Genomic DNA, 23,825 nt, shown 5'->3' with positions numbered 1-23,825 from the left:
AGAGTCACCCATGGTAGACAGGTTTCAGTGAAGCTCCCAGACTAAGACAGACTAGGAAGAAAGGCCTGGCAATCTACTTCCAAAAATTAACCAATGAAAAACTTATGGATCATAACAATATTATTTACTTAAGTGCTGGAAGATGAGCCTCTAGGTTGTAGGCACTACATAGTGGCCGCAACAATGGAGTAAAAAATGCCAAGGATCATGATGATGGCGCACGACCAGACAGCGTTTCATTATGTTGTACATAGCATTGCCATGAGATGGAGCTGACTCCACAACAACTAACATCAACAAGAACAGCAGATAGTAGTGGTCTGGTCACTCTCTGTGTAGGAATAGCCTGAAAGGAAGATTTCACTCTGGCATGGGCACATTTTCTAATCTAGTGACTGAGGACACTTTGTTAATATAGAGGGGGTGAAGAATATAACTATTTCAGCCAAATAAGATTGTCTGTATATTAAAACAGTATATGTTAAATGAGAAAATGCAAGTACTATATATATGTATATATGCATCAGGGAAGCTAGAGCCATTAAGTCTTAAATGTATCAGATCTCTGTGTACATCATACTTTGTTAAGAAGAAACTTTGTCTCATATTTAAAGATCAAATAGGAAATTAATTCTCCCTCTCCCCCATTAACCCACACCTATGCCGAGATAATATATTCCCCATTTCAAGCAACCGCATGGTGAGGAATACTCTCCAGAGAGCCCCAATACCATGCCTGTGCCATAATCCAAAACTTACCCCTAAGGGTCTTGTTGCGACCAAAAACCACGTTCTCCCATAGAGGCTGTGTTACATATGCAGGGCAGACTCCCAGAGCAGCCACAAAAGCTGTTGTAGCTGCAGTATAGCACTAATCACCTCACTATACTCATATGTACACAGTATGTTAACAAAGTTTCTCAGAGGAAAAGCACTTGCCTGTAATGCTAGTAGTATATCTTGACCTCCCATTGGCGACAGCAGCCTCTCTGCCCAGCCACTCTGGGAAGAGGGGGCTCCACCACTGGGTCCTGATGGCAGTTCCAGGGGCATGGGACAGTGGAGGTTTCTGCCCTCCTGCCACCACAAACTCGCAGGATGCTCCTCAGCAGGAGCTGGCTGCCTCTTCACACACCCTTACCTCTCTTCCAGGAGATGCAGGAGTTCCCCTCACTCCTTCCTATTCTGGGGCTCCACTCACTCCAGCCAGGGGTTCCTCCTTCCCTAAAGTAGCAGCGAATAGCATTTTTTAGGTTCTCTCTTATTCCTTTGGAAGAAGACACATGTATAAAAGTGATAAGCATAGGTCTTTTGTATATCCAAAGACAGAAGAAAGATCCAGTGATACTGCAGAGGAAAACCTTCTGTGCTTTTTGGGATGAAGGACAGAAGGAAAAAAAAAAAAAGAAAATGTGATAGCTCAGTGTATGTTTTACATGGGATCAATTCTGGGGCTCTGGCATCCTAGCTCTGTCTGCACAGGCAGAGAGTCTAGTTGAAAGGCAGGACTGAAAGAGTGTAAACCAGAGGAATATGCATCCCAGGTGATTACAGCATGTTTTGTAGCATTGGAGAACAAGAAATGAGGAAAGAACAGTACTCCCCAGCGCTATCTGAGAGCTGGAAGGACAGTGGTCTTTAGAGGAAGGAACGCCTCTAGCGACCAAAGCCTGGGGCCTGACTGCCACAGAGACCCGAAGAGCACCACTCTGTCCCATGGCTACACAGAACACGAGTCTGGAGCAAATTTTTCTCAGGGTAACAACTCACATGGCCTCACTGTTGTATGGTGGTAGATAGCGTGTCTGCATAAAGGGCCAGCAGTAGTGTTGATTCAAGCAAAATGTTACAGGAAATCTAGTTGTTACATAAACACTCTTCTCCCCACCAGAAAGCCTTGACACCTTAAAGAATAATCAGGATAAACTATATCCTTCTCCCTCTTTTTGACTACAAGCTCCTTGTGTGCAACCAATAAGTCAACAACTTTTATTAGGCTCAAGTTCTGGCCAGGGACTGTGTGATCAAAGGTACGGTTTCTGCCTTCAGGGAGATTGGGTGAAGGACTGACAGGTGGACAGTACAACACAGTCCTGTGATTGAGGGATGCACAGGATACTGAGGAAGGACAGGGGAGGAGCTAGGAAGAAGCGTAGACAGGAAAGGCTTCCACCTGAATTTATTTGGGCGGATAACTTGGAATTAATCCCATTTAGGGAAAAAGATGACCAAAGATAATCCAAGCAGAGGGAACAGCTTGGTGCAAAGATAATGGAGTGAGACTGGGGAACTGCATATTGTTCTGTAAGTCTGGTACCTCAGTTGGGCATCAAGGAGTGATGAGACATGGGCAGGGGCCGAGGAGTGTACGAAGATAAAAGTGTGTATATCATCTGACACCAAGGAGAAAAATCATTTTTCATATTTTAAAGTTGCTCTTTCAGATTTACTTTCAAAGTTAAGGCACTTCTGATGTCTTTCAGATTGTTTAGATGGAATCTCAACTGTATTTACAATAATGAGCTTTGAAAACCCCTAAATAGAGCAGTTTATAGAGTATGCTTGGTGAATTTATTGAATTGAATCAAACTGCTCTTAGCTACCAGAACTGTAGACTAATTAAAAAGGTCTGGTTATGTTCACTATTTTTCAGGTACCATGACCAACAGGATGTTACTAGCAACTTTCTTGGAGCCATGTGGTTGATATCAATAACTTTTCTCTCCATTGGTTATGGTGACATGGTACCTAACACATATTGTGGGAAAGGCGTTTGTTTGCTTACTGGAATTATGGTAAGTGACTTTTTGCTTCTCTTCTTTTTCATTTACTCTCAAGAAGGCACTGAAACTATTCATCCCTGTGTATTGCATGCTACTTATGTTCTCTATAGCAGGAAATTAGTAAAAATCAATCATGTCTGTGTTGGGAAAGAGTGCCAACAGTTTTCATCTGAATTCTTCTCATCAACTAGTTCCATTGAAGGCATATTGCTGCTAGACTGCTTGTTGGAAGACATCACTACCTCTTTGTGGGCCAGTCACTGACATTAACTAATTTTATCTTAGAGCATTGGCTTTGGAGTCAGGAAGCCCTTTGTTTGAATGTGAGTTCTGACATTTCCTAGCTGTGGGAAGCTGAGTACATGGGTCATCTCAGAAACTTAGTTTCCTCATCTGTAAAATATGAACCATAATAACTATATAGAAGTATGTTGACAGATTGAAGAATTAATAATGTAATCATGTATTTATTTTATTCTTCTAAAAATATTTGTTGAGTGCCAGCTGTTTGTCAGGCACGGGGCTAGGAACCGAGAATACAACAAAAGAAGACAGACACGGGCTCTGCATCATGGAGTTTGCAGGAGAGGACCAACATTAAAAAACTTAACAAATAAGTTTCAATTACATTTGTGACAAGTGTATGAAGCAGCAGCAAAGCTTCTGATCTGATTTAGGGACTGTGGGGGAGGGGTGGGATCTACTCAGACAAATAATCCTTAGAAAATTGACTTTTAGGCTGAGATGAGTAGGATGAGTAGCCAGGCACAGAGGGAGGAGGGAAGGGCATCCGAAGAAGAGGAAATGCCTTATTTGACGGAGCTTCAGTACACTTGAGCAGGGTCACTAGGTGAGGAGTGTACTGAGTGAAGGGGGAAAGTGGCATGTATGAGGCTGGGGACAGGAGGCCAAGTCTTGTGGAGTACTCCAGAAAGGTTTGCAGCTGGAAGGGACACGCCACTGTCCTTCAGAGACACCCGGCAGGCTCAGCCATATTCCCTGCCGCTCACATGCTATGATTTGGCCAGGACTGGTTTGTACCATCTTAGTTATATGAAAATGGAAGGCTAGCAAGTTGTCTAGTATTTATTTAGAATGCAGTGTGAATTTTTAAATATTTAAGCCAGAGGCCATTTCAAATCGATGACACACCATTTTCAATGACCTAGGTTTCTCTTCATTCCCTATCTGATTTTTATAGATTTTTTTACAGCAAAGAGTGTTATTTTGATGCTTGTTTGATTTCTGCCTACATAAAGATGTGAACCAGAGCTTAGAGCTCCCCAGGCTGCCAATTCCCAGGATTTCTAAAGTTAGGCATCCCTGCCAACATCGCCTCTGTGTCCTCCCACATGTTGGCCCTCCATCTGAGGGTGTTCAGTGGTGGCCGCTGCAGAGGGCACAGCCTCACAGCAGCTGCCTAGGCAGGTTGTTCCAAGAATCAGAACTAGCTGGAAGGACTGAGCCCATGGCATTTATGAGGTGAGAACAGTCTTCTCTGACCAGGTAGTATCAAGCTAGGATAAGGCAACTAGCTGTGAAAACAGTATCTGTGGCCAATTTTAAGGTCACCAGTCGTAAAGAGATGATCATTTGGAGTCCCAATAATGGAAAGTACAACTTTGTGGTATAATACAACTTTGTGAATTGTAGTGAGCTTTGTTTTTTTTTTTTTGTTTTTTCTCACTACAGTTTATAGAGTCCATTATATGTTGACTACTGACTCACTTTCCCCTTCTCCTAAAAAGATGGCATTTTATTATAGTAGAATGCTTTGGGAAGTAAAATTGACATAGCTGTAATTTTTTTTAGAGGGCCCAATAACAAGCCTTCAAGGGACATGAATGATGCTATTTAGAAGAACAGCCCTGGTAATTTCTCTCTCCCCTCATGTTTAACTTCCTTCGTGTTCCATTTTGGCAAGATGTCCCCCCTCTTGTTCCTCAATCAGGGTGACTAAGCCTTCGTGCAAAGTGGCTCATTTGCAGTGGGATTAGAGCCAAATTTGAGGTTAGCCTTGCCTGGATCTTGTGGTACTTTGATCTTTCCTTGATTTTTCTTTCTCCCCAGTGTCTCAAGAAGAGTTCCTTCAGAGTCCCAGCAGACAGCACATAATCTTTTATTTATTTGCTTAAATTGGTTCCTTGCTTGAGTTTTACTAGTGATCTTGTACTGCTATAACAAACAAATTTAGGTTCTCACAGATTAGGAAGTTTGAAGTCCAAATTCAGGGTGCTGGCTCTAAGGAAAGGCTTTCTCTGTCACCTCCAGAAGAAGGTCCTTGTCTCTTCAGCTTCTGGTGCCTTGGAGATCTCTGTGTGTCTTGGCATCTGTCTTACCTCATCTCTCCTCTGCTCCCTTGTTTAATCTCTTTTATATCTCAAAAGAGACTGTTAGTGAGGCAGGATTAGTGTATTTGGGGTCAAAGACAGTCCATCCCCAAATGGGATTTTAACCAGAGGTTAAGATTTACAACGCATTTTGGGGGGATATAATTTAATCCATTACGCTTGTTTGTTTGTTTTTTTAATAGAAGTTATCAGCAACTTTATATGGACATAAAAATATTACATATAATGAAATTTATAGTAACAGCGTTCCTGCCCTCTAAAATTATGGTGAAACAATCCATCCTACAGTTTTTAGTCTGGGGACTTCTCCCACTCCTTCCTCTGCTGCTGCCTTGTAAAAAAAACAGACTTATTGTTATAAAAATATAGATAACAGTTGCCAGTTCAACATCTTTCACATGTATAATTCAGTAACACCAATTATATCAATCATGTTGTGCAACCTTCACCAATATCTGTTGCCAAATTTTCCATCACCATAAACAGAAGCTCAGTGCTTCCTAAACATTGGTTTCCCCTAGAATCAACTAAAATTGGCTTACTTGGGTATAGAGAACTTCTATATTCTTTGAATCACCTATTTGAAGTAGCGTGTTGGATTGTCTCTATCCCTAGACAAGCAAATGCTCATAGAGTCAGGCCATAGCGCAATCTTCTGGGGGTGAACTTCTGGGCGTTGATTGCCTCCTATATAAATTTCCTGAGGATCAAGAGATTTTCTAGAAACAAATATGGAGAGTGCTTGGCTGACAATATAGATTTCTAAAAGAATCTTATTTTTTTCAGATTACATATAAAAGATTAGTTTCCTTAAGATGAAATGTGTTTTCTGCCTTGTCAGATGATGTTAGTTTGTTTTGGTTTCCCTTTGTTTTTATTGTTTTGATTTAGGAAGTTTAAATACCATTTTGTCATTTTTTGAGTTATCCAAGCCAGAAATGATTTTATTTCAGGTGTTTATTTGTCTTTAACAAGCATTGGGCTTTCATAGTGCTTCATTAAGTAAAATGCACATTGTCAGCTTTCCCATGAGTTTTCTGTCTGTCTTTTGGCCTTTAATAAATTGTGAGAAAGAAATTTAATCTGTGACACTCCTGAGAGTACAGGGCCATCTCTGAATCATCTTGTGTATTATCTCTGAAGTGCCGTGTTTCTTTGTGCTGTTTTATGTTTGAATTTTCTTGTATTCATGAAATTCTGATAGAATGCATACCTTTATGTGATGTTTTTCATTTTGAGATAAAATAGAATTCACCCAAATGCTAACACTCAGAGAGAAGCTTTCTCATTTAAAAAATTTGCATGTAAAGAAATTAGCACTGCTTGTTTTCTTCATAAAGGTAATGAAATTAATGAATTAGATCATGCCATGATCTTAGAAGCCCACATTTTATAGGGCAAAACTCAAAGCTAGATTGTGCCATATTTTGGGGAGCCAAGTACATAAATACATAGTGTTCTTGGCAGAAGTATATTATTAAACTATGAGGAAAGACTGTTTTCTATAATATTCCTAAGAAAGAAACAAATGTCCTCGTCAAAAAATAACTCTTGGCTTCTCTTCAGTAAATTGTGAATCCAAGAAAATCATGCAAAGCTTTTCTTATAATTTTTAGGTTGTGTTTACAATGTTATAGATAGATGATTACGGAAATACTAAATAGATGTATCTTCTATTCTGAAAATGCTTTAACAAGCATTCCAGTATGATGGGTCAAACAAGTTGAGTAGAAATTTCCCTTTAACCAAGACTTAACCTAAGGAGCAGAGTGGAAGAGACACAGATCTCTTCCTTTCTCCAGGATATTTTTTAAAAAACATAATATCATGGGATTGCCTAATAGACAGTCACTCATTACCCTTCAAGAGAAACCATTAAGGTTATCATTATTCTTCTATCCGTTTTCTATTTCAGGGAGTACTTAGGGCTTGAGGACTTATTATCGTGGATGTCCTAATAACCAATGGAGTACATTCTAAATGGCTTTGTTGTTCTGGTTGAAGGTAGCAGGTCAATAGCATTGTCAGATCAGAGTGTTACAGGTTTTAGCCAGCTAGTTTTTCAATGTCTCTGACTTTACAGTAGAGAAAATGATTGTTTCACTTAGCATCTAAAAGGTTATTCTATCTACACATACAGATATAACACATCCAGAAAGCTATAAATTTTCCCTTAACAATAAATATATATTATTGTTTCAAGAGTGAATATAGTCCTGTTAGTGAGAGTACCTCTCATCTTATGATGAAGGTTATTCATTTGCAAGTTTTGCTTTTCTATTTATGACAACTGTTGTTGGCCCTTAGACTATTTAGAGTATTGATGACTGAAGTTTTTGGCATAATTATCTTTAAATATTGAGTAATATCTAACCTGTCCTATAGGATTGCTATGAATTGGAAGCAACTCCACGGCAATGGGATTTAATATCTAATCACTTCCTAGGGATAGGGGTTGATTATCTGATAGTGGTTCTCTAACAGTCATCTATAAACCCCTAGATTTTGACAAAGTTCATCAGGTATCCCTCGACAAAAGTGAGGTCACTTCAGACATGTGCGATTTGGATTTCTTTCATCCCAAAGGTTACTCTGGATAAACAAATGCAATGCATAAATGTTGCCCAATTCACAATAATTTAAAAATCGCCACACTATGTAATTTTAAAAAATACCAAAAAAAAAAAAAAAAGCCAACCCCAAAACATAGTAAATTCAGATGCCTTTATGCCACCTAGTCTTTTCCCTAAGCTAAGAACATTTGACAGTTAACAATCTTGTCAGCATCAAATTTATCCAGTGTTGAGGAGTCTTGATTTAAGATCACAGGGCAACTCAGTCATTTGTCAGAGTTAAATACTTTTCATCCTGAAGGGCAGTGTGATACTACAGTGTTAACTCAGTCAGAGGGTGTTCTCAAACACAGCAATAGATTAGCCAGAGCCGAAACAAAAAGTGACTGATGTGAAAGAGGGTTAAATCTATATGGTCTGATTGTATTCCTGCCACTTTCTGTCTTTCCCTTTGAGATTTTTTTCTCCCCTGCCAGTGGACATAGGAAGCCATTCCCTTGATGTTGTATGTGGGTAAATGAGCAAAAAACTTCAGGATCTTTTTATTTAACTTATGTCATTTGCCATCAGGTGTTTAAAATAATTTTGAAAAGGTTTTTTTACTTTTGGTTTGTTTGTTCGCTTTTTGATTCTTCCTGGTAGGTTCATTTAATCTCATAAAATAAAGGCCCAGTAAGGAGAGAATACCTTTAAATTCTTACAATAGTTTCTATTTTGTGCAGAGCAGCAGGAGAGGGTGATGGCCTTTTTAGTGATAAGGCTAAATTTCCCATCAGTGCCCTAAGCAGACCTTCACTGCTTCCCTCAGTGGATCCCAAGAAAAATTGGATAAGAAATATGACAGCTGATTTTTCCAGGTACAGGCAAGTATAGCTGGAAGTTTTTGTGACCTTCTAGTGTTCAACTCCTTGACTCCACAGTTCCGCCTAATTTTTCTCACGCATCAGCACTTTTCGTTGGCACAGCCACCCTCCCTGTCTCTAAGATGCGTGCGCTCATATTGGCACCATGGTTAATAAGGAGATTGAAACCCAGGGATGACTCATTATTGAGGTCAGTTTTATGCAGAGCGTCCTTCTTTCCAGCAACCGAAGTATGAGAATGGGCTGAAAAAGCAAGTCACTGAAAAGGAGACAGGTTTCCCAGGCCAGAGTTTTATTCCTCAACTCTCAAAACCACTTTCACCATCTCATCTCTTCTTAGCATGAGAACGTATGCAACTGCCCTTTACCCACATATCAGCAAATATCAACTTGAATTTGAAGGAACATGGAGGTAGGACATTTTCTGTAGAGGGAATTTATCTTAAAACGTCCTTGAATGTTGTTTATTTTCATGACCTGAGGAGACCTTGCAAAACTCCCATGGGATATCATATTAAAGCTGAGTGCTTTATAGAGTTCTTTGCCAGAATTGATTGTTTTATATATTTTTATGAATGAATAATTATTAATGTCAGGCAAGTACAGTAAAAATGTATTTACTGTTCTGAGATATTGAGTCAGTCAATCCTAAGGACAGAGAAATGGCCAATGTTTTTAAGTATTCATTTTACCTTCCTTTTGGAGGACAAGCTGATATTTTATAATCAATTTTAAAGCTGGTTTTATTAATTTGGGGGCAGTTTGGCTATAAAATTGAAGTTTGAACTTTTGAGAGCTATTGTAAAACCCCCAAGGGATAATTAACTAAAATATAATGAACATTAATGTTTTTATCAGAGTCATTCTCTCTGGTGATCAGTATTCTAGATTTTTTAATGTACATTTCATTTATTATGTTGAATTTTTGGTAGATGCCTTTTTCAATAAGGAAATACTTAAAACTTTTTTTTAGTGTGCTATTGAAAGAATTTCACTTTTTCATAGGCTTTTATTCTTAACTAAAGCTTAATCCCAAAGTGGTTTTTCAAAATGATTTTTGGAACTATTTATGGGATCAGCCTGGCTTATAGTTTCTGTGCTCTTAAGTGGAACAAAGCGCATTGCATTTTAATTTGGCAGCGTTTAAGACTCTCCAGGTGTTGGGATTCAGCAGTAGCTTATGCTCTCTGTCATTTGTCTGTCCAGTTTGATCTGAACATAGAATAATGAGTATTAACAGTGCTTGTCATTACTTATCTTTTCTAAGGCAAGGCCTTTCTCTCTCTCCTCCCCTCTCCCCAGAAAAACTTAAGCGATTGCTGTTAATACGTTGGCTTCATAAACACACAGAGTTTTCTTCATTTAGTTTTTAGGTGCCTGAGCATCTTGATGGGGTAGGTTAGTAATTTGCCTTAGTTTTTCCTTAAAAACATAAATGAAATGGGAGAAAAGTAACCAGGATATGTTTTCTGACTTTGGTGAAAGGAATATAACTCATCTTGTTGAAGGCATACAGGGATTAATTTCACAGAATAACATGTTAATTCCAACTGTTTCTACATTGAGTGTGATGGTGATGGGCTTTGGAGAGAATGCTGTAAGGGCATACTTTCTTTATGAAACAGAATGGTCCTGGAAGTAGACACTGAGTGGACAATAATATTATGCCATTTCTTAAATTACTATAAGTATTATTAATGTGTTGGCAGGAATTTACCTTGAACCTAGAAAGCTTTCAGAAGCAGGCCAGATTCATTTTGTATGACTCTAAAAATCAGAAAGTACTCCTCTGTAACCTAATTCCATATACAGTAAAACCTGCAAAAGATGGAAAACTTGAAAGAGCCAGAAAAAATGAGGCAGTCACGTTCCAGGTCTCACAGGTTTCACTGTATATCAAGTCCTCTTAAGATTTATTAAGAATCTAGAGAGGTATAAACTTATGGTTTTCTTAATTAAAATAAGACTTAGAGATAAAAAATGAAGGGCTTCATAGCTGAAAAAAAAAGCAGTGTCTAAGTGACTCTTGAGTTATAATTTAAACAAATACACAGTTGGGGATAATGGGGTGAAGGATTTAGGCAATAGTTTCAATAAATACTAAATTGTCAGATTTACTTCTATAATTTGCCATAACGGTAATCATTTTAATGCATGCGACTTTTGGTGAGCTAGAGAACGCTTGCAAGAAATGGGCCAGCAGCAGGAAAGAATAGAGCAAACTATAAACACAAATAAAAATCAACTTCCAAAGGCTCTTGATACCAGTGATTTTCCACTCCTGTTAGGATTTTGATTTCTTTCCAGAAGGATCTCAGCGGTGGCCACCTGCCAGAACAATAGTCAACTTCTGTGCCAACTGCCCTCTCGTGACTATCTCTCGAGCAGTAGGAGCCCCTCAGATTTGTACATTCTCTGCTTGCTAAAGAACCACTGCTGCCCTGACTCTCACAAAAGTCCCTGATAAAGGAGGACCTGGGAGCATACATGCAACAGGTGATCCTGTACTTGGCAAGAAGATGCTAGTCCATAAAGCAGGCAGGTGCATGTGGCTGTGGTGGTGGTATATGGCCACTGATTACTTCACTAATTAGGGTTTAGTCCTCCAATAATTAGATTTTGTATTGTTAGCTGCCTTTGAGTTGGCCTCCAACTCATGGTGACCCCATGTGTGTCAGAGTAGAACTGTGCTCCATAGGGTTTTCAAGGCTGCCTTTTAGAAGTAGATTGCCAAGCTTTTCTTCCTAGGATTTTGTGGTAGATGTCTGAAAGTCAAGAGAATGGATATAAATGCTTCCAAAGGCCATTCTTTTCTTTTATTGTTATCTAGCTCTAAAAACATCTTTCCTTCATTGTCTGCACACCACACAAACTACCAGGATCACTATCACACAGCTGGAAGGTGCTTACCTGTATTGTCTGTCGTCTGCTTTTACTTTCCTTGTTTTACCTATGAACACATGCAGGAAATAAAAATCAAATGACTGTGATAAAAACCTTTAACTTTCTTGTTTTCAGTCCTAGACCAAAGAATGAGTTGTTATAGTTATTCAAATAAAAATGAAAATTGTTCTATGTTTTAATTATATAATAAACCATAAGTAAACTATGATTCTTTTTTTTTTTAAAAAAAGATCATTTTCTTACATTAAATGTTTTTGAGTTAATGTAAAGATGTATAAAGGATAGGTTAAATGTTTTCTTAAGCCACAAATTGTCACTTTTAAATGTACAATTTTGTGTTTAAGTCACCAACATTACAACCACTGGGAGATAACCTCTGCTCATAGCTGGACTTCTTTCCTTGCAAGTTGGCTTTTTAAAAAAAATAAAATTGGGAGTACAGTATGCATATAACTTTCTAGCTTGCTTTTGAAACATTATAATGTTAACCTATGTGTATGGTCGCTATGAGTCAAAATCGACTCAACAGCAATGGGTTTGTTTTTTTTTTTTTTTTTTTTTTTTTCAGTATTAGATATCCAAGATGTTGACCACCACATTTTGAAGGTGCAAAGTTACTATTTTAACTAGTGATTTTTTACATAAAAAATTAAGCCTTTTTTGCCAGACTTACTGGTGATGATGGAAACCAGGTTACCTCACGAGAATTTGAGACTGTTTCTTGGATGGCTATGCTATGAGCACCCTACCCGTATATGCCTACATAAAGGTAATACGCTATGCAGAGGTTGTTAAAAAAGAACCAAGTCTGTTGAAAGATCATAACAGAAGAGGAACTACTGTTGTGCTGTACCTCAGAGGGCTCATAACTGTGCCCTGCCCTTCGCTCTTGGTTATCTGTCCACTGAAACTTGCTTGGTGATCTCTCCTGCTCGGTTGCCCTCTCAGGGTTGAGAGTCTATGCGTAAGTCTGGACTTCCCTTTCACAGGCCCCTAAGGAAGCCCTTCAGTTGGTTCCTTCCTTCCCAGCAGCAGGTGGGCTGTGCCCAGGACTGGTCAGGTTTCTGTGGCAGCATGGCCTTGCTTGGACTCTCCAGCCTTGCCTCCTAACTCCATATGTAATCACTGGTCTTTCAACAAAGAACTCATATTTCACAACTTGGGATGGGCACACCTTGATCATGGTAGGAGACAACTATAACCTTTGGGGCACCACAGAGTGTCCCACCTCTCATCCCAAGTGATCATCACAATGGCCTAATTCCCAAAGGACCATTGTTGCTTTCTTCAGAATAAAGGTGGCCCAAGCATTCCTGGTGCTGGTACACCTTTAGAATAGTAGGATGGCTTATCCCTTACCTTTGGTACTTCATATATCCCTGCTGTCTAGCTTCAGGTCACTATGGTCTTCCTGTGATTCCTTCTGTTCCATACGTGGAACACTGAAGTTGTGAGTATGCTGAGATAATTCATCCCTTTCACTCCTGGTATATTGCAGTTGATTGGCCCGGGGCCTGCTGGTCTCATCTTGAGAAAAGATTATGGAATGTATTCTTCCCGAAAAATACTTAATCTCTATGTCATGCAGTTATGCTAATTTACTTGTTCTCTTATACTTGTAGTATATAACTGGTTTGCTCTACTTTTTAAAAAGTTTCTGACCATTTAGCAAGTTACTTTTTGACCATTTATTTCTTGTGATAGAAATGTGTTTTATTCAGATATCATGCTTTGGTACTTAAAATATGTGAACTGTTTTTTTTTAACCCCAGTCTAAAGGCATGTTGCTTGCGTTTGATGACCATGTGTTTTCTGCAGTATTTATTGAAGACACTGAATACTACAGAGCTTTTATCTTGAAAAACTTATGCAATTAGCACAAAACATATGTTTAAATTTTGTTAGAAAGTAGTAACTCCTGGGGGGTTCTCTTCTCTCCTTGTTTGCAGGGTGCTGGTTGCACAGCCCTGGTGGTAGCTGTAGTGGCAAGAAAGCTAGAACTTACCAAAGCAGAAAAGCACGTGCACAATTTCATGATGGATACTCAGCTGACTAAAAGAGTAAGTTACCAACCAGGTATCTTTAAAAGAAATATTTTTAATGGTGGACAGTATCGTTTTTATTTTGACATCGGAATGACATAGTTGAAAATTGAGGCATTATTAGAAACAATTCCATTGTTTACATTTTGAGAATAGGCTATTCCTAACTTTAGGTCAGAGTAGGAAATAACTCGACAAGTGTGATATTTTCTCAAGGATAAAAATAAGCCACATAAATCTAAATGAATATGCTACTTAGCATTTAAGTTTGCAGTATACAAGAAGAAGCCAATATTGGATTGAGTAGGAAGGAGCACATTGCCAATGTAATATAGGAGTATTATGAGAAGGTGATTCAACAAATATTATAAGCCAGTCACTGTTCTAGAGACTGGAGTTGCAGAGATGAATAAGAAACAACCACTAACTTTTAGGAGCCAACGGTAGTGACAGAGACGGGCCCTGCCCATAATTTCAATGCCATCAGAGAGACGTCAGATGGTATAGCATTGATATCAATGTCCAGGGGAAAAAAACTAGTAATCACAATGTTTATAGAACACTCACTTGGTGCCAGGCACCAGTCCAAGCAAACCATAAGTATAAACTCATTTTATCCTTACAACTTTATGAGGGAAGTGCTGTTGTTATGCCCATTTTACAAATGTGGAAACCAAGAGGTTAGGTCACTTGCTCAAAGTCATTATATCAAAGTAGAAAGCCATGTAAGAGGAAAAAGATTTTTATTAGACTTAATTTTTAGCCTCTCTTGATAGTCACTAGAGGTACCAAAATTCTAAGGTCAAAAATAACTAAAAGTTGTTTTATAGTGGCATCATCTTGTTATATAACCGCTCACCAAAGTGTAATGCAATCAGGCAGTCACTGAAGTAACAAAACAGACTGTCATTTGGTAACTTTACCCATAAAAGAATCAATAGAGATTTCAAGCAAGTTCTAATTTTCAGTGTTTCTACTTACTCTTGATTTTGGTTGTTATGAATAGAAGTAATCTTGTGTAACTTTGCAAATACTTCCTAGTAGATCAGTTGCTGATGCTTTTGAAGTCTTAACTATCAAACAGTATTATTTTGTTCATTGCCAGGTAGTCCACATTTATCCTAGACTGTCAAAGCCACTCAATTGAAGATGTCACACTAAGGCCAGGACTTAACCATTTTGGAATGACTGCTACTCTCCATATTTCCTCTCATTTTCTTCCAACCACAGAATTAGCTCTCAAAACTCATGAAAATGTCTCTAAATGGGAAAGTGAAGGGAGAGAGGTAACTGAGAATCAGAATGGAGGGTTGAGTTTCTTTTGACTTTCAGAAGTTGTAGCAGAAGTTTTGCGTATTTCATTATGTGCTTATTAGGTCCTTTGGAGTTCTGTACTGCCCAGTTTGTGTTTGAGTGGCCAGTTTTACCATATCACAAGAACACTTCCCTTGTATAATCAAAATACTTTTATCAGTAGGATTATACATTTTCTCAGGAATAAAGTTAATGCCACACTTAAAATATTAGCCAAAAAAAAAAAAAAATCTTAAAATACCATATAGCCCATATGTTTGCATGTAAATCTTCTCAACAGTACAAAATTCTGATTGAGCCATAAATAAGGAAGCCCAGTTAGCATGTTTGGGCAGGTTCGCTCGTGTTTCATACGCAGGTTTTTAGTTTTAGCCTAAGAAGGAAGTATGTAATTTCTGTAGATTTTACTTCAGAATATTGATATTCTATATCCTAATTATTGAAACATTTGAAGAGTTAGAAAAGACGAGGGCTTTAGTTACAAAATCTACAGTATCACATTGCTGTATCACATTGCTGTATACAGCTATGATGAAGATTTTTGTGAGTCATCCAGTTTCATTCAGGAAAGAATCCAGGTTGGTTTTGTGGCAGGGCTGTCCCGTGCATTGTAGGGTGTTTAGCAGCACCCCTGACCTCTACCTACTAGATGCTAGAACTCCTTCCAACTTGTGACAACCAAATATGTCTCCAGACATTTCCAGATATCCCCTGAATGGACAAAATCACCCAGTTGAGAACCACAGTTTTAGTTTGTTATTCCCAAGGGTTTTGACATTTTGGTAGACAAGATAAAAAAAACTAAGCCCGTTACCATTGAGTTGATTCTGACTCATAGCGACCCTATAGGACAGAGTAGAACTGCCCCATAGAATTTCCAAGGCTGTAATTTTTGCGGAAGCAGACTGCCTCATCTTTCTCCTGCAAAAAACTAGACTGGGACAATTTCTCTTAACAGATTTTGACTCTAGATTATTATATTCATTTAACAAATGTGTATATTATACTATGTATACCTATCAACTGCAGTGGCTGATGTTTTGAAAGTAGATTGCCAGGCTTTTCTTGCAAGGTGCCTCTGGGTGAACTTGAACCACAAACCTTTTGGTTAGCAGCTGAGTGCTTAACCATTTGTGCCACCCAGGGACACACGCACACACACACACACGTATGTATATATACGTATAGCCACATTAACTAAAAAAAATACTGTATTTGAAAACAGCATTAAGAGAGATTGTTCTGTGTGATTCTAAAATTTTACATGACAATCTGCAATTCAAAAAAGACCAATGAGTATATGTACCTAGATTAATAATTTCAAAATGAAAGCAAAATACGAATAACTTGTCACCTGGCTTAGTAAGATGGGACCAACTATTTCATAAATTTGCAGTTTATCACCTTAGAGAGGTAATGTGTTTGCCGTGCTATATCTTTTGGAAACATATTATTATTACTTGTCATTCAGGTCTGAGCCAAGAGGAAATCTTGGAGTTTGGCCCTCAGAATAAATATTCTTATTTTGGAAAGGAACTTGAAGAGAAGCAATTCTGAGAACCCAGACATAAATTTTAAAGTGACTACGTGTACCATGAAGGATAATTATACATATTAATGGCCACTGTGGGTGTTTCCAATGCTGTTAAGAGTTCTCAATAAGATCCATAATAAGAACATTATTATACAGTTATATAATTGTGTTTCCTGTGTGTATCTTAAGTGAACAGTAATTTTAGGGGACTTACAGTGTAGCTTTTCCATGGTCCTTGGCTACACAGCCCAGTAGATTACAACACAGTGTGACCGGACTACTTGGCATCACCTGTTACCCTGTTCCACAGCTACAGTGTTCGCCCTGGTACACAGGCTTAGTAGCAATGTCTGTGTACAGCTGTCACGGGCATCATACAGCATATGTCGCAAAATTTTACCTGAGTTATCAGAACTGGAGGCAGGAAATTGTCCTGGTTCTTTAGTCAGAGATTATGTTCTTTCTCCTTAAATTTTGGAAGAGTGGAAGTATTCCACTAAAAAGTCTGTGAAGGGAGAGGCAGTAAGAAGAAAAAAAAATCTAAGTTGAAAAAGAAGAATCAAAGTAGTACAGAAAGAATATAAAGAAAGCAGCCTTTTAGACAATGTCGTAATTACCTGTATCATGTAGGTTTGAACAAAGCATATTTTCAGTTAAAGGCCAGTTTTAAGGGCTATAGTGCTTTATAAAGTACCCTTATACTTAACAGTATGTCTTATCATACTTCCTATGGCTCCAGCAATATAACATTTCATGGCCTTTATACCATGAAAGTGGTTTCAAGGCATCTGGGTAAGTATTATTATTTGTAATAGAATTATTTCCTTTAGGGCCTTCATTTTCTCAAATTATTATTAAAATTCCTCTTTATTAATATGCCTTTTAAATTTTCCCTGCTAAAATATTTTAATTATAGTTAAGCATTTATGGGAGCAAATGTTTTTATTTTCCAGTGTGCGTATATGTGTGTGTGTGGAAGAGAGGTCCTGTTAACAAGGGATCGTCCCTCCACTTGCCTTATTTTTTGAAGAATAGGAAATAAACTGTATTTCAGAGTGATTTCAATCTGTCAATTGGCTCTAGATACTAAATTTCTGAGGTGTATTTGTGAATCTACCTCATACAACCTATCACAGAATCTAGTATGTGGTAGAAAATCAATATATTTGTTGAATTCATATAGGAAATGGACTAATCCATTTAGAACCCAAGTCTCTTCTCTAAACCTGAAAGCTCTTAATATCAGTAAGTATAATGGCCTTTTGATTGCTAGAAATGTATCTGTGGTTAATGAGAAGTTTTTATGATGCAAATCATACATACTGTGGTGCCCAGTTTAACCACATCGGTATTTATGTAGTACCAGCTATACCCAAAGCACTCAGCTAAAGAGACACAAAGATTAGTGACAGGAGCCTTGCCTCCTAAGAGTTTGTAAAAGCCCTGGAAAGAGGACTAAGGAGTATTAGTAGATGATTGTATGAAGGGTTCTTAATTGAAAAAACAAAGACATTTTTCCTCCAAATCAACTTCTCTATGATCTAAATGCTCACTAATGCATAGAACTGCTTCTCTGCTCCCATTTTTTCCTGTAAGTTTGCATATTCATTTTCAGACAACTTTCCCATTGTTCAAACCTGTACAACACTGAGATGCTTTGGCTCAGTCCTCTATCTGTCCCATTTCAACTCTAAGAGGGAAGAAAGTCCTGTTAAAAACACATCTGAGTAATAGGCAGTGGGTGGGTTGTTTATTGTTCTAGGATGTATTTTTTGGTGGCTGCCATTTTGAAAAGTAGTGGTTAAATATGCTTTAAAAGCTTTATTCCTATATTTGAAAACCTACTAGGGAGTTAGAAAGAGGATGTTTCAAAGTAAATGCACATTTTTAAAAGCAGCTGCAGAGATTTTTAAATGAGGAACTCATTCAGCCTGTCAACTAAAATGAGTGTTCAATAAATACAAATCCTGGAACTTAAGGCCTCAAGGGCATTGCCTACCCTACTGAACTCTGAAACTGAGGTTTCTTACTCCCCTTCATCCAACCACTCACCATCCCAAAGAGAAGGAATCATTTAAAATGCATCAAGATAAGCAGTGAATCTCCTTTTTTTTTTAAAGCTTATAGACTTTAGAGGGCGGAGCCAAGATAGTGGACTAGTCAGACGCACTAAGCCATCCCACTGCAACAAAGACCCAAAAAACCAAGTAAAACAGATACAGACATCAATCCTGGAACCCTGAACCTTAAATAAAGGGATGAAGTATTAGGTCAGAAGTCACTGAAGAGAAGAAGAAACATAGAAAACGAAGAAGGAATACAGATACAGAGTGGAGGTTCTTGGCCAAATGGCATGACTCAGTGTGGCCATTTTGCAATAAAACCAACAATGCTGCCTGCAGAAAGCCATCTCCACAGAATTCCCAATAGGAGATAGAGGTACAGCGTGGATATACCCAGGCCTAAGTAAGACCACATTTACTGGCTGCAACTGAAGGAGAAGCCCAGACTCTCTCACCTGGTAACCACAGGAGCACACTCCTACAACCCCCACCCCTCTGGTGAACAGAGGCTATAACTGCCCAATCCCAGCAACCCCGACTACCAACCCACCCCATTGCCCTCCTCCATCTAGCCCCTTCTTTCCTCTTTCCCTTCTACCTCTGTCCTCTGCCCCACCAGCTGTATCCCCGAGAGGAACCGGCCCAGACCAGGCCATTCCCCGCTGGCTCCAGACACCCCTCCCTGCCAGCTCAGGACCCCCCCCACCACAACCAACTGCTGTGGTCCCACTCCAGCCCAGTTCACAATGCAGACAAATGATCCATCTCCACCTCTTCCCCTCTCTGCTGTACCTGCCCTGCACACCTAGACAAGTTGGTGAGAACTATCATGCCCACTGATGAACAAGCAACAAAACACCCCACACAGCCATAACCAAACAAAACAAAAAAGCAGGATAAAACAAATCAATAAAGTAATACCTCTCCGAGAGTATGGCCCCCAGACACCCTTTTAACTCAGTACTGAAGTCACTCCTGAGGTTCACCCTTCAGCCAAAGATCAGACAGGCCCATAAAACAAAACAAGACTAAATGGGCACACCAGCCTAGGGAAAAGGAGAAGGCAGGAGGGGACAGGAAACTTGGTATGGGGAACCCAATGTCGAGAAGGGGAGAGTGTTGACACATCATGGGGTTGGCAACCAATGTCACAAAACAATATGTGTATTAATTGTTTAATGAGAAACTAATTTTCTCTGTAAAGCATCATCTAAAGCACAATAAAAAGAAAAATAATACCTGAATGTCTTGGAAATAGCAGACAATATCAAAAACATTTAAAAAAGAAAAAAAAACAGGACAAGATGGCTCCAGTAAGCAACCAAGATAAAACATCAGTTGACCTTCCAGCAGAAGAAAAGTCAGTGGAACTACCTGATAGGGGATTCAAAAGTCTAGTATTCAGGGCTCTCCAAGAAATTAGGAAAGAGAGCAAGTAAAATGCAGACAAAATCAAGGAAAACAGACAAAGCAATAGAAGACTTCAGAAAAAATAATGCAAGAACAAAATGTCAAGATAAATAATTAAAAATCATACAAGAACAGCAAATAGAAATCCAAAAGATACAAAAGATACACAACAAAATTTCAGAAATGGACAATGGAATAGACGGTTTTAGGAGCAAATTTGAAACAGTGGAAGACAGAATAAGCAAAATTGAAGACATGGCTGCCACATTGTTTGAGGAAAAATCAGAGAAAAGAATGAAGAAAACCTGAGAACAATGTGGGATAAAATCAAGTTCAAAAATTTGCTCGATCAGAGTTCCAGAACAGGGGGATAAAATGGAAAACACAGAGAGGATCACTGAAGATTTGCTGACAGAAAAGTTCCCTAATATCATGAAAGATGAAAAACTGACCATCCAAGAAGCTCAACAAAACCCATATAGGATAGACCTCAAAAGAAAGTCACCAAGACCCATCATAATCATACTTGCCAAAACCAAAGACAAAGAATCCTGAGAGCAGCTTGAGGAAAACAAAGTCACAAACAAAGGGGAAATAATAAGACTAAGCTCTGATTTCTCGGCAGAAACCAAGCAGGCAAGAACGCAATGGGATGATCTATATAAAACCTTGAAAGAAGAAAATTGCCAATCAAGAATAATATATCCTGCAAAATTCTCTCGTAAGCATGATGGCAAAATTAGGACGCTTCCAGATACACAGAAATTGAGGGAATTAGTGAAAACCAAACCAAACTTGCAAAAATTATTAAAGGGAGTCCTTCAGTTAGAGAACTAATAACATCACACAATAACTTCAACCTAGGACACAGGTCAGCATCAGCCAAATACCATCCTAGGTAATGAACTCTCAAGGATAAAACAAACAAAACTGAAGGGTTCTAAGCAGGGAACTAGAGATGTCAATCTGTAAATGACTACAGTGTCAGAACAATAAAAGGGGGAATACACAGTGTAGGTGTACAACTTTCAAATGGAGAGGAAGTCAAGTCAATACCAAGTTATAAGACTGGTTCAAACTTAGGAAGATAAGGGTAAATTTCAAGGTAATCACAAACTAAAATTAACAAAACTACTCATCAAAATAAAGAAGAAAAACAAAGTCTCAGCAAACACAAAATCATCAGTAACAAAAGAAATTCCACCAACAAAAGGAACTGAGCACAGGAGAGTAAGAGGAACAAAAACGTCAGCACTACAGAAAAAGAAGCACTACAAAATGACAGTAATAAACTCAAACCTACTGACAATCACACTGAATGTAAATGGCTTCAATGTACCTGTAAAGAGACAGAGTGACAGAATGGATAAAAAAATGACTCATCACTATACTGCCTACAAGAGACACACCTTAGACACAATGACATAAATCTATTAAAAATCAAAGGATGGAAAAATATATATCAAACAAACAACAACCAAAGAAGAGTAGCAGTGGCAATACTAATGTCAGATAAAATAGACTTTAAGGCAAAATCCATCATAAAGATGAAGGACATTATATAATGATTAAAGGGATAATCCACCATGATGACATAACCATAATAAATATCTATGCACCCAAAGATAGGGCTCCAAAACACATAAAACAAACTAAAAGTACTGAAAAGAGAAATTGACTGTTCACAATAATAGTAGGAGACTTCAACACGCCCCTTTTGGTAAAAGACAGAACATCTAGAAAGGAACTCAGCAAAGATAAAGAAGATCAAAAGGCCACAATCAACCATCTTGACCTCATAGACATATACAGAACACTCCACCCAACAGCAGCAAAGTATACATCCTTTTCCAGTGCACATGGAACATTCTCCAGAATAGACCACGTCTTAGGCCACACAGCAACCCTCAACAAAATCCAAAACACTGAAATAATTCAAAGCATTTTCTCTGATCACAACACAATAAAAGTAGAAATTAATAATGGGAAGAGCAAGAAAAAAAATCAAATACATAGAAACTGAATAACACTTCGCTTAAAAACCACTGAGTAATAGAAGAAATAAAAGATGGAATAAAAAAATCTCTAGAATCAAATGAGAATGAAAACACATCATACCAAAACCTTTCGGACACAGCAAAAGACAGTGCTCAGATGTCAATTTATAGCGGTAGGCACACACATCAAAAAAGAATGGGACAAAATCAAAACACTAGCCCTACAACTCAAAAAATAGAAAGGGAACACTTATAAGAAGCCCACAGCCACCAGAAAAAACAGAAATAACAACAATTAGAGCAGAAATAATGAAATAGAGAACAGAAAAACAATAGAATCAACAAAACCAAAAGTTGGTTGTTTGAAAGGATCAGCAAAATTGACAAAACATTGGCCAAAATGACAAAAGAAAAACAGGAGAGGAAGCAAATAACCCAAATAAGAAATGAAATGGGGGACATTACAATAGTCCCAAATAAAATATGAAAAAATATATTCCAACAAATTTGAAAACCTAGAGGAAATGGACAAATTTCTAGAAACACACTACCTACCTAAAATAACACAAACTGAGGTAGAAAATCTGAACAGACACATAACAAAAGAAGAGACTGAAAAGGTAATTAAAAAAACTCCCAACGAAAAAAAGCCCAGGCCTAGATGGCTTCACTGGAGAATTCTACCAAACTTTCAAAGAGCTCACGCCAGTACTACTCAAGCTATTTCAGAGCATAGAAAAGGAAGCAACACTTACAAATTCATTCTATGAAGCCAGCAACACCCTGATACCAAAACCAGGTAAAGACACCACAAAAAAAGAAAATGTCAGACCAATATCGCTCATGAATATAGATGCAAAAATTCTCAACAAAACTGTAGACAACAGAATTCATCACCATGTTGAAAAAGTAATACACCACAACCAAGTGGGATTCATACCAGGCATGCAAGGATGGTTCAACACTAGAAAATCAATCAGTGTAATCCACCACATAAATAAAAGAAAAAAAATTCACATGATCATCTCAATCGATGCAGAAAAGGCATTCGATAAAGTCCAACACCCATTCCTGATTTAAAAAAAAAAAAAAAAACTCTCAATAAGATAGGAATAGAAGGGAAATTTCTCAACATAATAAATGACATCTATACAAAACCAACATCCAATATCATTCTTATTGGAGAGAGACTGAAAACATTCCCCGAGAATGGGAACAAGGATGCCCTTTATCACCACTCCTATTTAATATTGTGCTGGAAGTTCTACCTAGAGCAATAAGGCAAGAAAAAGAAATAAAGGGCATCTAAATTGGTAAGGAAGAAGGAAAACTATCCCTATTCATGGATGATATGATACTATACATAGAGAACCCAAAAGACTTTACAAGAAAACTACTGGAACTAATTGAAAGATTCAGCAGAGTAGTAGGATATAAGAAAAACGTTAAAAAAAAATTTAGTTGGATTCCTATACACCAATATAGAGAACTAAGAAAAGGAAATCAGGAAAGCAATACCATTTATAATAGCCCCTAATAAAATAAAATACTTAGGAATAAATCTAATCAGGGATGTAAAAAACCTATACAAAGAAAACTACAAAACACTACTGCAAGAAACCAAAAGAGACCTACATAAATAGAAAAATACACCATGCTCATGGATAGGCAGACTCAACATTGTGAAACGTCAATTCTACCCAAAGCAATCTACAAATACATGCAATCCCAATCCAAATACCAACAGCATTCTTTAACGAGATGGAAAAACTAATTAACTTTATACAGAGAGGAAAGAGGCCTGGGATAAATAAAGCATTACTGAAGAAGAACAAAGTAGAAGGCCTCACACTACCTGACATCAGAACCTACTATATACAGCTACAGTAGTCAAAACAGCCTGGTACTGGTACAACAACAGACACATTGACCAATGGAACAGAATCGAGAACCCAGATCCAAATCCATCTACCTAGGGCCACCTGATCTTC

General features: G+C 38.1%; 1 protein-coding gene across 2 annotated transcripts in view; it reads left to right on the top strand.

The window, feature by feature from the left end:
• Nucleotides 1-23,825, top strand: part of KCNN2 (potassium calcium-activated channel subfamily N member 2) — a 168,536-nt gene that overhangs the window by 129,506 nt on the left and 15,205 nt on the right. For both annotated transcript variants that reach the window (XM_004376984.3, XM_012555718.1), the window contains 2 exons: nt 2,654-2,795; nt 13,424-13,534. In XM_004376984.3, the coding sequence (XP_004377041.2) occupies nt 2,654-2,795; nt 13,424-13,534 (253 nt within the window). The remainder of the gene's footprint in view (nt 1-2,653; nt 2,796-13,423; nt 13,535-23,825) is intronic.

The sequence above is a fragment of the Trichechus manatus genome, unplaced genomic scaffold, assembly GCF_000243295.1.
Source record: "Trichechus manatus latirostris isolate Lorelei unplaced genomic scaffold, TriManLat1.0 scaffold00047, whole genome shotgun sequence".
Lineage (NCBI taxonomy): Eukaryota > Metazoa > Chordata > Mammalia > Sirenia > Trichechidae > Trichechus > Trichechus manatus.
The sequence above is the reverse complement of the archived record's forward strand: the minus strand, read 5'-3'. Positions and strand labels throughout refer to the sequence as shown.